General features: G+C 44.3%; 1 protein-coding gene across 3 annotated transcripts; it reads left to right on the forward strand.

Annotated features, from left to right (window-relative positions):
• The first annotated feature begins 420 nt into the window (after positions 1–420).
• Positions 421–15,196, forward strand: LOC115171321 (sterol regulatory element-binding protein 2). Of its 3 annotated transcripts, none has more exons than XM_029728025.1 (19): positions 421–781; positions 5,682–6,212; positions 6,397–6,551; positions 6,728–6,877; positions 7,110–7,385; positions 7,668–7,779; positions 7,875–8,026; positions 8,154–8,358; positions 8,549–8,724; positions 8,910–9,159; positions 9,285–9,454; positions 9,583–9,754; positions 9,866–9,983; positions 10,074–10,177; positions 10,881–11,013; positions 11,576–11,750; positions 12,280–12,456; positions 12,551–12,665; positions 12,799–15,196. In XM_029728025.1, the coding sequence occupies exons 1-19, from the start codon at positions 682–684 to the stop codon at positions 13,017–13,019; spliced, it is 3,492 nt and encodes a 1,163-aa protein (XP_029583885.1). In that variant the 5' UTR covers positions 421–681; the 3' UTR covers positions 13,020–15,196. The 3 variants fall into 3 exon arrangements, with proteins under 3 accessions (XP_029583885.1, XP_029583887.1, XP_029583886.1); XM_029728027.1 differs by having other exon boundaries at positions 6,728–6,871; XM_029728026.1 differs by having other exon boundaries at positions 6,397–6,545.
• Positions 15,197–15,755: the final 559 nt, after the last annotated feature.

Genomic DNA, 15,755 nt, shown 5'->3' on the forward strand with positions numbered 1-15,755 from the left:
ACAAAATGTAACTAATGTATTTATACTTGAGGTCATGTTCATACCGTCTAACAACTGGAATTTTTTTCACACAAACATGAGAATATTAATTAGTGAACTTTTAAATTATTATTGTGTAATTCATATCCTGATGGTAGGTATTGCGTAACATCTGGGGATAGCCAGAACATGAATAATGTTGTTCAGATGGGGCGGGCTCATATATAAAGTCAGATATCATTAAATATTTATTTGGGTGAATCTCTTTGGATGGGCTCTTTTTTAAAGGGAATTATTGGGCGGAGTCAATGTAAATTTCATGAAAGCTTCTGATCGTTGACGTACTATCAGGCCACGGTAAAGGTGACATTTCTATTGGACAATGGTGCCTGGTCTCATGACAACAACAGCCAGGATTAAGCCAATCACGAGTCGTCCTGGTTCACAAACACTGTTTGTAAATGACGTAAGTAGTGGAAACAAGATGGCGACGTCTAAATTCTAAATGAGTTTATCTTAATAGAAATCGGCCTCTCTGGGGCGTTGGTGAGGTGTTACCTGTCCTCTGATAGTTTAATAAACTTAGAGCTAAGATAAAGTGACCTTATGCGTTGTTAACGCTTCAAAGATCTCTGGACATCTTGGTTCTTTCCTTCAGCAACCTCCGGTTAAAGCCGGGGAGGCGAAGTTCTGAATTTCATTATGGACAGTAACGTTAGTGGGGAGTACATCTCGACCATGGAAAATATGGATCCGACTTTGTCAGAACTAGGGGACGAATTTACACTGGGAGACATCGATGGTGAGTTACTATTTATGTCATAATTGATGAGAGAATATGGAATTATTGTGTGTGTTTGTCCACGAAAGTTTGTGTCCTATTTCTGCTTTCTGACAGTATTGTGTGTCGTCGTTGCGGTAAGGCCGGGAGTCTGGCGATTTGTATCATGTGTCAAACAAGCCCGCTTGTTGATAGTCAATTGGTTACAATTACATATAGGTACTGTATTTAGACTAGCTAATTATGATGCACCTCACATTTAAAAGAGTGTAAATAATTATATACTTTCTGTCTGTGTCAAATATTGGCAGTAGGCCATGTCGTCATCCATGAAACTATTGTGGATGCCATAGGATTGGAACTTGTTCACCCTTTATTTTGGGGCGTTGCATAGGATACTTAGATACACTTAGCACGCCACAATTTTACATTTCTAAACAATAGTTTGCTTAAATGATTGTGTGTCACTGATTTTAATATTGCAATCGCATTTTACATCGGTGAAGATTCAAGCATATTTTAAATGGGTGGTTGGCCTACAGCACAGTGGTCATGCAACAGTTTAGTGTGTGCGTGTGAATAAACAACTCCTCAAATGTAACTGTGAGCTGTGTCATTCAATTATCTGTAGGCAAAAAGTTCCTTATACTTTCCCAATGGCTTATTAGCCTAGTTTTACTTGTTTCCTATTTATCTATGTTCTTCATTACATTTTGTTATGAGATTATTTATTTTGTTATGTTTTTGTCATGCTTGTCTACCCCTCTCCTGGCTGTCATACCATTGAGGGTTTGTTCATCAATTATGGAGAAAATGTGACTCGCAATGTCTACTGGCCCATCATTAATACCCCTTCTGTTTTTTGATGGGAAGACATGTCTGCTTCACCCTGCTCATTCACAGACTCAGCACATTGACTCAGTATGGAGATAAGATGGGAACAGTGATGTTATCAAAACAGCAGTTGTACCCTTGGCACACAGTGAAAGGATGGAGCTTTGGACACAGAATTGACCAGCGTAGGTCACCAGATTCCAATTACTGAATGCTAAGTCACCGAAATGATGTGACGCTGTCATACAATATGGGATAAATGGGACCCATTGCAGTGCAGGAACTAAGAGAACCCGGGGGCTATGCTATGTAATCCCTCTTTAGTGTTAAAAAGAGAAGTATGCAAAGAGTTATGACCCCTTCACTTGGGTATAACAAAATAATGGGGAAAAAGAGAACGTTGTGTATGAGTCAAACTCAATTTAGTCTTAAATTATTCATGAAAAATTTACTCCTCCCCACAATAAAGATTTGGAAAGTTGAATTGGTCAGATGTTATACCTATGTAAAGGAAAACATATTGAGAATGATTGGGATTTGGTAGCAATTTAAACTTTTAAAAGGGTACCCAGATGTAGTCCAAAGCTCTTAAATAGTTTGATGGTAGGCGACTCTGTATAATCTTTTGTTTGCCTCTATAGGTTAGAAACTAATGCAATTAGAAACTCACTTGTGTTTTAATTATACCTTTATATGAGATCTAGGCTATTTAAGTCTTGGAACTAAGGATCCCCTCAGAAGGTCTCTGTATAGCCTTATCTATCCTGCTGTATGTGAAATATAGTGTGCCAAGGCTTGGAAAAGAATTCAATATGACTGATAATGATGTTTGTTTCCAACATTAGGGCTGTTTTCCTAAAGAAGTTAAATCTGCTTTGTGTTTTGTTTCCTTACCACGATACCAACGAGTGATACTGGTATCGTCCTGGCCCTACTATCTAGACTTTTCTCCCCACTATTCCCAATGCAATAGCTGCTCTAGTTGCATAACCTATTTTCTCTGCTCTGAGCAGCCCTAGGAAACTGTCCCCGTTTTGACAGTTTTAGTCATTTGTGTCACAATTGTCTAGGGGCTTGGGGCTCTGTTTTGTTTTGTGCCTCTGAAAGCCAAACCCCTGTGGAGTCCGTGCGCATGTGCATGTGAGTCTGTCTTTGGTGTGGTCGATGAAGCAGACAATTCCAATGAATGATTCATATTAGACTCGCCACTTATTATTTTACCTTTTCGAATGTGAGATGGACCCTATAAGCCATTTCATCAATTGACCCATAGTAATGTTATTACAGTAATGTTACTTTACAGTAATGTTATTATTTATTAAACTTTTTTTATTTATTCAGGGGAGCCCAATTTGAACGAGCCTCATTCCCAATGGTGCCCTGAAAACAAACTACTCACATGATAATTCAATGCTAGCATGCTAGTAGATACCCATAGACTTCAAGTCATTACTACCTCTAACTTCCTTCATACTGGACACAGAGACATGTAAATGGTATCCATGAGTTCATCTGACTCTGGGGAAGTAGATAACGGTCATCATTGCCAAAATCCCGAAGTATCCTTTTAACAGAAGTGAGATGTTGGAAGCTTGTGCAGAATAGCTTTGTAAACGAAAAGGAGAAAGTACGGGAATTGAGGTCCAGCTGACCTTCTGATAAAGGATGCAGTGATATTAAACCTGTCACCTGTGATAAAGCGAAGCAGGCTATGGTACACTGCATCCAAGGGTTTTAGAGTAGTGGCTGCTGCGTTCTGATAAATGGTGTCACCATAATCATAAGTGGGAGGACGGTGCATTTATTGGCCTAGGTGTCTAGCCTTTCTTTATCGCAAGTGTGAGTTCAAGGTTGCAGCCCCTCATTGATAAAAGTGTGAATATTCTTTAACCCTGAATCTTCTAGCAACGTTATCTATACATAGGTCCCTACAGGACACTTTTTCCTCCTGTCACAGTGGAATCTATAAGACCATGCCAAAGTCCTTTGAAGCCCATGCTCTGGACATGCTTTCTGTATAAGGTGACATGTCTTTGACATTGTCATTAGAGAAGGGATTTTGGCAGTATTGCTAACAGCAGCAGTTTTAAACTGGACAAAATTATATTGTCAAATGTAAAGCTGTCATTTGAATAATGAGAAATGGCACCCTCTTCCCACTGATCACAGGCCTGTTATGCACCCCAGACGGTGGTAAACCACATGAGAACATTTAGCCTAGCTCTGGATTTGAGAGATGGCATGGTTGAGACGTGGTCTTACGATAAATGGACAAGTGTTAAACACACCCTGCACTAGAGGGCGTTAGAAACACTTTCAACATGTAGGCTACTCTCATTTCTTGCAAGACCAGTTTGAAACTACTCGTTTTTTTTTTTAGCATGTGCAACTCCACAGCTCTTATCAGTACAAAGCCATCTACAATCAAGACATACTCCACTAGTAGCTGAAGTAATGTTCTTACCAGGGTGCTCTTTTACCTCGTTCTCATGGTCTCTCAGGGCATCTGTACTAGATTACCATGTCATTTTTCAGGGCTAGACGTTGGAAGGCTTTCCAATAAGCATTAACTGGCGCTCTCTTCCTTGACTCTGTGCCGGAACAGTAGCAGTGTATCAAACCAAGGCCACCACTCTATAAACCTCTTCATTCCTTCAGTGACCTTGCCCTGGCAGTAAATAGCATTGTCACTGTTGTAAATCTCTACTGGAGGTCACTGTGGATTCTCCTCTTTCCTGTGATCTCTTCACTCAAGGCCAGTTTCTAATGCAGGTTAATAATCTACAGAGCCTTCAGAAAGTATTCACACCCTTGACTTTTACCACAATTTGTTTTATTACAGCCTGAATTTAAAATTGATTAAATTGAGATTTTGTCACTGGCCTGCACACAATACCTCAATGTCAGTGGAATTATGTTATTATTATTATTTTAAAGATGAAATGTCTTAAGTCAATAAGTATTCAACCCTTTGTATTGGTAAGCCTAAATAAGTTCAGGAGTAAAACATTTGCATAACAAATCACAGTTTAATGGACTGTATGCAATAATAGTGTTTAACATGATTTTTGAATGACTACCTCATCTCTGTACACCACACATACAATTATCTGTAAGGTCCCTCAGTCGAGCAGTGAATTTTAAACACCGATTCAACCCCAAAGACCAGGGAGGTTTTCCAATGCCTCACTCACATAAGAGGACAAGACTGAAAAAATGTCAGATGACTCCATTTCCTCACAATAAATGACAGCTTTTAATAAAGATTGATTAAAAAAGTGATAGGAACTCCAGGTCCACTTCCTGAAGGCAGGCCTTTGAAGGCGTTAGAAAAGTCCCTAGTTGTGGCTCTCCCCTTGTGACAGGTTGTACGGCCCAGCACATCACTGGGGCCAGGCTTCCTGACATCCAGGACCTATATACTAGGCGGTGTCAGAGGAAGTACCAAAAAATTGTCAGAGACTCCAGTCACCCAAGTCATAGACTGTTCTCTCTGCTACCGCACAGAAAGCGGTACCGGAGTGTCAAGTCTAGGTCCAAAAGGCTCCTTAACAGCTTCTACCGCCAAGCCATAAGACTGCTGAACAACTAATCAAATGGCCAGCTGGACTATTTACATTGACCCCTCCCCCTATTTACACTGCTGCTACTCACTGTTTATTATCTATGCATAGTCACTGTACAAATTACCTCTACTAACCTGTACCCCTGCACATTGACTCGGTACCCCCTGTATATCACCTCGTTATTGTTATGTACATTTCTTGTTACTTTTTGATTTACTTTATTTAGTAAATATTTTATTAACTCTGTATTTCTTGAACGGTATTGTTGGTTAAGTTGTATTTGGCACGTGACAAATAAGATTTGATTTGACTGCAACAATGAAGCCCTACCTCATTAGAGGGCCAAATTAACCAATGGATTATGTCTAATAAGCCAATTTTATGCTAACTCTGTAAAGTGAAATTTGTTGTCTAGTCAATCAATTGCCATTGCACATGATTTTATGGCTTGGAATAAAGTGCATTTTAGCTCACCCACAACCAGAGACTCATGAACTACTTGAATTATTCTCTCTCCTCAGAGATGCTCCAGTTCGTCAGCAACCAGGTGGGGGACTTCCCCGACCTCTTTGAGGACCAGATGTCCTCTGCGGGCTCCCTACAGAACGGTGCTGGGGCCACCCCACGCCCACCCCCTCAAGCCCCACAGACACCCCAGACCACTACCACAGTTTACCAGAACAGCAATGTGACCCTCACCCCCACCCAAACACTGGCCCCCCAGTCCCTGCCGCTCACCCCACCACAGACCCCAGTCCAGACGTTCTCTTCAGGGCAGCATCAGATCCGCGCCCCTCCCCTGCTCCAGCCCCGGCCCCAGATGCAGGCCATCCAGCCCCAGCCCCAGCAGCAACCCACCATCCAGGTCCACAGCCAGAGCATCCCCATGCAGACGCATAGCTTCCCTGTGCACACCCTGGTCCAGACCCACAACCAGGCCCTGCCCATCCAGACCCAGGCCCAGACGGTGATGATCACATCCAGCGGCGGCCAGTCCCGCTTCATCCAGAACCCTGTCATCTGCCATCAGAGTCCCACTACAAGCTTCCAAGGTTAGGAGCAACGTTCTTTTTTTTTACTGAAAAGATTAGGTTACTGGGAAACGCTGGTTATTCATTATAAATGCACTTAAAGATGTTTATCATGTGAAGATATTCAGAGCCCTACTTGTTTTTCTATATGAATGGTGCTCTTTGACAATGTATCCTTACTACATACCTCTCTTTTTCCCCACAGTCCTCCAACCGCAGATGCAGAGCATAATGACATCACCACAGGTTCAACCCATGACCATCCAGCACCAGAGACTACTGCAGACGGGCCAGACCATCCAGACTCTCTCTACAGCACCTACAGTCCACACCATGCAACAGCAGGTTCAACAGGTACCCGTGAGTATCAAGCTTCATACTTTACAATGTTTGAGTCCCTAATTAAAACTAGCTGCATCCAATCTTTATAAAGTCTCTCTAAATACGTGCAGATTCTAGCATGTTGTAACCATAGACCTTGTCTTGTGTATGGCATCATTGGTTGTAACTGATCCAGTGTCCCTGGTCTCTCTCAGCTTCTGGTCCACCAGCCACAGATTCTGAAGACAGAGAATCTGGTTCTGACCACCCTGAAGCCTGACGGGACACAGGTTCTGTCCACCATGCAGAACCCTGGGATCACCACCTTGACCCATCCTATCCAGACACAGACTCTACAGGTACCGGTAGGTCTCTATACTATCTGTCTGCTTCGCTCTCTCCCTTTCTATTCTCTCTGTTCAGGGTCTAATGGGGACGGTCACAAAGACCCAGATTAAACCTGAACTTGGACTGAAAAGTACTTTTAAATAGAGATGAGAAGAGAATTCCATTGAACATGCTTCTCTGCTCTGTCCTCCATAGTATCTTAGCTGTTTCCTATGTCACCACTGACTTTTACCTTAACTCTTCCCTCAGACTCTGATGGGCAGTAACATCCTGACCACTGTGCCTGTCATGATGGGGGGCGGAGACAAGCTGCCCATCAAACAGCTGTCGTCAGGCACCTCCCACTGTGTAGGTGGGAACAGGCAGGTGATGGACCACGGGATGGGGATGGTGATGGGTCCAGGGGGGGTGATGAAGGAGGGGGAGAGGAGAACCACCCACAACATCATCGAGAAGAGGTACCGCTCCTCCATCAATGACAAGATCCTGGAGCTGAGAGACCTGGTCATGGGTGGCGACGCCAAGGTCAGGAAAACCAAGTGATACAATAATCCAATATTGACTATCTTTGACCTTACAGGAACAGTGGGTTTAGTTTTATTTTGTGGTCCAAGTCCGATAGAAACTTAGAGGAGCATGCTAGAACAATTTGAATGTTTCACAGATGTCAAACTTAATTAGGCTATATGCTAAACCACACACTCTTGGTATTTCTTAGAGTGCATGGAAGTCAGAGGAATGGAGTTGTACGCATAGGGCACTCTCACCAAATGAACACTGACACATTGCTAATGTGTTTGTACGCAGATGCACAAGTCAGGAGTGCTGAGGAAAGCCATCGACTACATCAAATACCTGCAGCAGGTCAACCACAAACTACGGCAGGAGAACCTGGCCCTCAAGATGAACAGCAAGAACAGTAAGTCCTCCATTTATTACTAGTTAATCCATCACAACTTCAGTTCGTGAACGGGCCGTAACACATTGGGCTCTCTCCCACTTCCTCTCTGTCAGAGTCAGTGGTGCTGTCTGACGATGTGGAGATGAAACCAGAGATGCTGATGATGTCACCTCCAGCCTCAGAGTCTGGTTCAGGATCGCCTCGTGAGTTCTCTCCATACTGCATCGATTCCGAGCCTGGCAGTCCCTTACTGGACCATGAGCAGGTACTGTGATGATGATAGTCAAGAAACTGTGAGGTTTTTGTTGTTGTGTGGAAATTGTTTGAATTGAATGTTGCGAAGGTTGAACACTTACATAGTAGTTGAACTATTCTCTCTCTCCTTCTCTCAGGTGAAGAGTGAGCCTGGCTCACCCTCTTCCGTGGGAGTGATGGATCGCTCTCGTCTCCTCCTCTGCGCCCTCACCTTCTTCTGCCTCTCCCTCAACCCCCTGCCCTCTCTCTTGGGATCTGAGGCCCAGGGCAGCTCTGGCTTGACCTCTGCACACGGAGCCTCCAGGACGCTGTTCTCATTACCCAGCCAGACCCAGAACTTTGGTCAGACCCTTACCCTTACACTGACCATACAAGTCGTTTTGCATGTATACATTCACGATAGGCTATTATAGTCAGTCATTATTTTTCTTAACAGTAGTAGTTCCCAGTTAGAGTTCCCGGTTGGGAGTTGTTTTGAGGATGTATTAGAGTATATGTATCTTATACTGACTCCTCCCTCTCTTTCCCACAGCGACCTGGCTTTGGTGCCTGTTGCCATGGTTGACGGTGTGGATGTTGAGTGGTGTTGGGGCAGTGTGGGGCTGTGTTAGGGTCCTCTACCTCTGGGAGCCTGTCACCCCCCTCCACTCGCCCAAATCAGTCTCCTTCTGGAGGCAGCGTAAACAAGCAGACCTACATCTCAACAGAGTGAGTTCACATCCCTTTATGTCTAAGGGGAAAATCCTTATCTCATTGTTTTTCTCTGTACTTGTGTTTGATTATCTCTTAAACTGGTGCCCTGATTGGGTTAAACCATCTCTCTGTCTATAGGTACATGAATGCCAAGTTCCATAAGTATTCTTATAGATTTTCCCACCTCTCCACTCCTACAGGGTGACTATACAGCAGCCATGGCCAGTTTGAAAACCTGCCTGTCAGTCTTGACCAGAGCCATGCCCACCACCAGTTGGGACCTCCTCTTCTCCCTCTCCTGGAACCTGATTCGCTACTGTCTGCATCACCCCACCCCTCTGGGCTGGCTGGTTCGCCAGGTTGGTGGGAAGCACAAGGGGGAGGAGTCCAAGACCAGCTCCCGGGACGCAGCTCTGGTCTACCATAGGCTGAGCCAGCTGCAGCTCACAGGTGACTACAGTGAATAGTCTAGAACATTGAGCCTAGGTCAGTATCATTAGTCATTGTAAACACGATAACATAACACAGTAGTACCCCATCCTCTGTCTGGAACTTCTCTCTCTCTCTCTGTGTAGGGAAGCTTCCCCAGCGCAGTGGCCTGTGGGCTCTGTCTCTGTCTATGAGTGCCGTCAACCTCAGTGAGAGCGCCCAAAGCAAGATGTCCCCCGCCCAGCAGGCCCAGATCTATGTCACCGCGGCAACAGCTCTGCGCACTGTACTGGGCCACCATCTCTCCTGCCTGCCTGTGAGTTTCTCAGGGCATCCCTCCATCCTCTGTTACTAACCCTCCACATCCCTCCATTACTGCTATGGTAATGATATCTCTGATACTATCCACACACTGTCATCTTTCCCTACATGTCTGTGTCCCAGGGTTACCTGTTGAGCTGTGCTGAGGGTGTGGCCAGCCAATCAGACTCCAAGCCCATCCCTGACTGTCTGCACTGGCTCTTCACCCCATTGGGCAGGCAGTTCTTCCTCAGCTGTGATTGGTCTGTGAAGTCTGAGAGCAGAGAAGGCGTGTACACTTCCCAGAGAGACCCAGGTATGAACAATAAAGTCAACGGAAGAGATAATAGTGTATACAGAAATGCCCTCATGCAACAATTAGGCCTTTTAATTATCTTTCCCTCCTTCTTTCTCTCTTTTCCTTAAGCTGACCCCATCGCCCAGCTGCATCGTTGTTTCTGTGAGAAGCTGCTGGAGAGGGCTGTGCACTCCCTCATCCAGCCCCACACTGACACGGAGGCAGGCAAGCCCAAGAACGACTCGGGGTAAGGCCAGGGTCCTCACTGTGCCAGTCACTCTCCTATTTACCTATGCAAATTGTTTACTTTGTTTTCTTCTCTCTCTCTGTCTCTCAGGGAGTTCTCCAGTGCCTTGGAGTTTCTCCAGCTATTGAACAGCTGCACAGAGGAGTCCTCCTCTCCTCCCTTCCCAGCCCCACCTAATCACACCACCATGCCAGGTACTGGAATGCACACGTTAGTGTGAACCACACCATGCTCTGTGTGGGACAGATTTCTTCACAGATTTCTCTCATCTTTGTTTCCTACGAGATGATCTGATGCTGTGAATGTGTATAGATTTGTTTCCTACGAGATGATCTGATGCTGTGAATGTGTATAGATTTGTTTCCTACGAGATGATCTGATGCTGTGAATGTGTATAGATTTGTTTCCTACGAGATGATCTGATGCTGTGAATGTGTATAGATTTGTTTCCTACGAGATGATCTGATGCTGTGACTGTGTATAGATTTGTTTCCTACGAGATGATCTGATGCTGTGACTGTGTATAGATTTGTTTCCTACGAGATGATCTGATGCTGTGACTGTGTATAGATTTGTTTCCTACGAGATGATCTGATGCTGTGAATGTGTATAGATTTGTTTCCTACGAGATGATCTGATGCTGTGAATGTGTATAGATTTGTTTCCTACGAGATGATCTGATGCTGTGAATGTGTATAGATTTGTTTCCTACGAGATGATCTGATGCTGTGAATGTGTATAGATTTGTTTCTTCTCATATGTATCTTGAACGCTAAAGATAACTCTTTATGATTAACATAATTTACTTATTCAATTTAACATGTGAACAATTTTTGCTAGACCTCTTGATGCCACAGTTGAAGTCTAATGTTGTTATGTAATCTCTTCTCTGCTTAGTGGCTGACCCAGTGAGTCGCTGGTGGGCATTGGTCCTAAAGGCTGCTGCCCATTGGCTGCAAGGAGATGATGTCGCTGTGAGGTCACTGCTGGCAGAGGCAGAGCGCATGCCCAGAGCTCTCCATACCCTCGAGTCAGTATACTTTGTTTATGGTGTGTGTGTGTGTGTGTGTGTGTGTTTTATTAGTCGTATGTACGAGATACACCGTCCAAAGAAATGCTTACTTGCAGGTTCAATCCGGACAATGCAACAACAATAAGAAATAATAAAAGATAAGAATAGGAATATAAAGTAAATGGCTCAGTAGAATAAACATTTTAGCATAAGTATAATACAGGAAGGTACAATTTAGAGTCCAATATTAATACATGTTTTGGGGAAGGGAGGATTGGGGACAAGTGTTTAAATGTTTCAGTATTTAGTCATCTTAATAAGAGTCTGGTAACATCAGTTGTGTGCTAAGGAGTGAAGTATAAGAGCAGGTGGTCTCTGAGCCTGTTGGTATCAGACCTCATGCTCCGATACCGTCTGCCTGACAGTAAGGGAGTGAACAGCTCGTGGCTGGAGTATGTGAGGTCTTTGATGCGGGTCTTCTTCATGCACCGTTTTCAGTAGATGTCTTGGCAGTGTGGGAGCATGGTCCCAGTGATGTGTATGTAAATGACATTATGTTGTTTTCCCTGTCGTCCTGCAGTCACCCGTTGCCCAAGGCTGTGCTGCTGCTGTGTAAGGCAGTGCAGATGAGCCTGTCTCCTCTGAAGGGAGAGGGGGCGGTGGCCTGTCTGTCTCACTGCGACAGGGCCAGCAGCTACCTGCGCACCAGCATCTCTGTTCCCCTGTCCGCCCAGTCTGGCAACTGGCTCAACAAGGTACTCTCCCAAAATGTGGGTGTTTAGGATGCAAGTGAATATATGAACTCTCTGTGATTTCTAGTTGAACCAACTCTAACCTTTGTATATACATATACATGCAGTAAAGGTTGTAATGGAGTTTGGTTGATTCACAGTGTTCTTTGGTCATATTACACACACACCATGAACAAACATACACTGCACACGGTGACAGTTGCATGGGTGCTCGTTTGACTCACAAAAGCACAGCTACAAGCTGACTCTAGCTAGGTATAGTAGAAGTGTGGGTGGTAGGGGGTGGCTGTGGTGCATTGTAGTTGCATTGCATGATCCTGCAGCCCATTGCAATGTGTCTGCAGTGCAGTACAGAGGCCTCCCAAATCTGCAGGCACCTGCAACACACCATATCCAAGACACTGCTTATGGTGCATGTACTGTCCCATATGCCTCTATTAGTTTCCATAACTCATTGTGTAGTCATTTATTACGTAGTTCAACAGTTTTTTTTTTTTTATGTCTGCCTTACTGTTGTCTTTCCTATACTAAGGGGGTGGAGCTCCTGGTCTGTGACCTCTTGCTGACCCTCAGGACCAGCCTATGGCAAAGAGGAAGCAGCAGCAATGGGGAGCCAGGCCCCGCCCCCAGCTCCCAATTGGCTGGATTCCAGCGGGACCTGAGTTCGTTGCGAAGGCTGGGACAATGCTACAGACAGGCACAACACAAGGTAACTAGGGCTTCAGACCTTCTGGATTATTCATGGGTTATTCATGGATATCTGTGGTGTAATGATGTATGTTCCCTCTGTTGTCCTCCCCCAGGTGTTCCTGCATGAGACCACAGTGAGGCTGATGGCTGGAGCCAGTCCCACCCGCACACACCAGCTACTGGAGCACAGCCTCCGACGCAGGACCAACAACCCAGGATACACCACGGGTAAGGACGCCCACACTTCAATTATTATCATGAATGATACCATTTGAAGTTGATATCAAATGTGTTTTTGATGTCAAATTTTCCACCCAAATGTACTGACCTTCTCTTTACTTTTTCCTCCTCCGCCCTGCAGCAGAGGGTGACTGTGTTCTGGGTGAGCGAGAAAGGGCTCATGCCATCCTGCTGGCGTGCCGCTACCTACCCTTACCCCTGCTGACACCACCAGGGCACCGCGCCCGCCTGCTGGCCGAGGCCAAGCGCACCCTTGAGCGTGTGGGCGACCGCCGCTCCCTACAGGACTGCCAGCAGATCCTGCTCCGCCTCAGCGGGGGCACCACCATCGCAGCCTCCTGATGATTCCCCCTCAGACAGATCTCAGATCAGTTAGACCCACACACATTAACGCTGACTTGTGATCTACTCACTCGGAGTACTGATCAGTGATGAGTTATTCTCCTCCACATATTAGAAATTAGCCCACTCATACAGATCCCAGAACAGTCACCTAGCCCTGCAGACATAGCACTGATAAATTACTAGTCAGCCATTTCCACACAGCATCTAATTGTCAAACAGTCGTATCTCATGGACATATCACTGTACAGGAGAGACATCAAAAGGGACCTTCAATCTTCACACTGCCAGCCTGAACATTGACTACTATTAACATTCTGGCAGTGTCATATTTACTGTCACACACGCCTAACACACCCCCATATCCTCACAGAAGGAGATTGTATATAATGCAGCCCATATACTGGACCACTGCACATGGTTTCTCACATGCTCACTGGTATAATGCTAACACTGTAACGTTGCTAACACTGCTTAGCCTAGAGAGAATCTGCTTATAGGCCCCAAAGGGAAAAAGGGCCAAAATGTCTGCCATTGCATCTCATCTAGAATGTCTCTCTTTGCTTGGCTAATCAGCCAACAGCTATTTTGAATTGTGCCCCGCGATGAATGGACCTACATCCAGAAGAGGTTGTGCTCGTCGTGTCTGAAGCTTTATTACAGAGCTGTAATGTCACAGGTAGAGGACGGGCTGCATATGCACTGGCATTCCACAAGTTCTAGATGCTAAATGCTAAAATGTCATGTACGTCCAAGCTTCACAATGATACATTTTAAATGTACGCATTTTTGACAGCCCAATACAATAGTTCAACACAAGGAGACCGACTGTGGCTTCAGTGCATTCTAGCTTTGATAGTCACGCTCTAGTCTCTACTGTGCAATTCAAAATAACTTGCTTCTCACAGTACAGTGCAGAGTAGTATCTATTTATATCTACCTCATTGACTGTACAATGCCAGTGTACTCAAGCGCAATATACTGTAGTACCACACCAGTTGGCATGGTGACAGTTGACAGTAGTAGTACAGTACACAGAGCAGCTTTATTTAGACTCAGCAGTGCAGTGCAATATTAATGGGCCAGCACTGTAAAAGTGGCATTCATTTTTCAACAAGAAAAAAGGTTCATGGATTGGAGCATCACCCTAAATGGAAAATCAAAGCCCAATTCTTTATACAGGTTACACACACACATACAGTCAGTCGCATACACAGTATCACATTTGTGATTGTATATAGATTGTACATTCTGTAGCCATGTAGAGACGGCAGTCTTGAATAGAATGAAGAAGGATGTTCTTACATATGCGAGAGGGGAAACGAATGGGTAGAAAGAAGGTACCATCAACTCTGTAGGAAGGTTAAATGGTTTGTGTATTGGCCACCAGCCAGGGGCCGGAGTGATTTGACTATGTTAGTGACCAAACAGTTTGGTCACTGTCACTAGTAGGGTTGATTCTGACCAATCTGATTGGGAAGCTCTCGAGCATAATGGCCTTGACGTAGTTAACAATTATTTTGTTATGTTTTCAGTGTCAGAGCTATCATTGTGGAATCTGTCCAATTGCTTTTAACTGCATTGTCTGTTGGCTAGACTTTGTCACTTTTGTCATTCTCATCTTTGTGTTCTGATTTTCTTATTTAATGGCTGGGATATTATACATGCTCAGTTGTTTCCTTATTGTTTTATATTGTCAAGGCAACCTAGGGATAGAAACTGTTGGAGTGACTTTTTGTTTTTTTAAATAATATTTTATGCAGGAAGTACTGTTGTCCATCAAGTAATTAATATGGCAGTTTTATAGGGCATCATTATTTGGCACATTGTAGTGTTTTTGACATGAACTCCAATGTACAGAAATTTGTTCATACACTTTACCATAATATGAGAAAGACCTACTGTATGTCTTCCAGTTCAAACCAGCCGTATACACCACAAGATGTCAATTTACCCAACCATGTCCCTTGTATCTGTGCTGTTATTTCAGATTGAATTCATCAGACTGGTTAGTGTGGGCTAGTATGTGCTGCACAACCAACCATCTCCAGTGAATGGACTTACTACGATTTCTAATGTTACAAAATATCTTATCTAATGTTTTCCCTTCTATGTATTGTTTTCTGGATTTCTATGTATGATTTTAGTTTTTTAATAAAAGATGACCATGGACAGCGTGTGTGTGTGTGTTCGTGTCTTATTTTAAATCGCTATAAATGCCAAGCAGTAGGGATGCTACAGTAAAAATGATGTTGCCAAAACAAGATGTTTTTAGACAGAACACTGTTAAAGCAGTGTTAGTGTTCTGCATTACGCTCACACACTCATCTTGATCCTTATTAGGTGTTTCACTGGAACTAGCGACTGGGCTGGTCAACAAAACTACACTGGTACTGTTTATCCAGCTGGAGGTGGGGGAAGAAGACCACCCACACTTTACTGGTCTCTGTTCCTGCTTTCTTAGCTAGTTGCTGGTTCTTTCTCTCTGCCCCTCGGCTCCCTCTTCCTCAGTCCCTGGCCTTATTATTGAGCTCATGATGTATTTACCCTCCTTTTCTGTCTCTGTCTCCCCTCGCTGAAATCTTTTCTTTGACTTGGTGTCTTACACAGTAGAAATAACTATTGTGTCTCCAGACTTGCTCTCTGTATTAATCTGTAGGAATGTCTCAGCAGACTGTGGCTCCCAGTATTTGAGTACCTGGTTTCATGTTCAGAGTGGAATGTGGTCTCTGTTTT

The sequence above is a fragment of the Salmo trutta genome, chromosome 32 (genome assembly GCF_901001165.1).
Source record: "Salmo trutta chromosome 32, fSalTru1.1, whole genome shotgun sequence".
NCBI lineage: Eukaryota > Metazoa > Chordata > Actinopteri > Salmoniformes > Salmonidae > Salmo > Salmo trutta.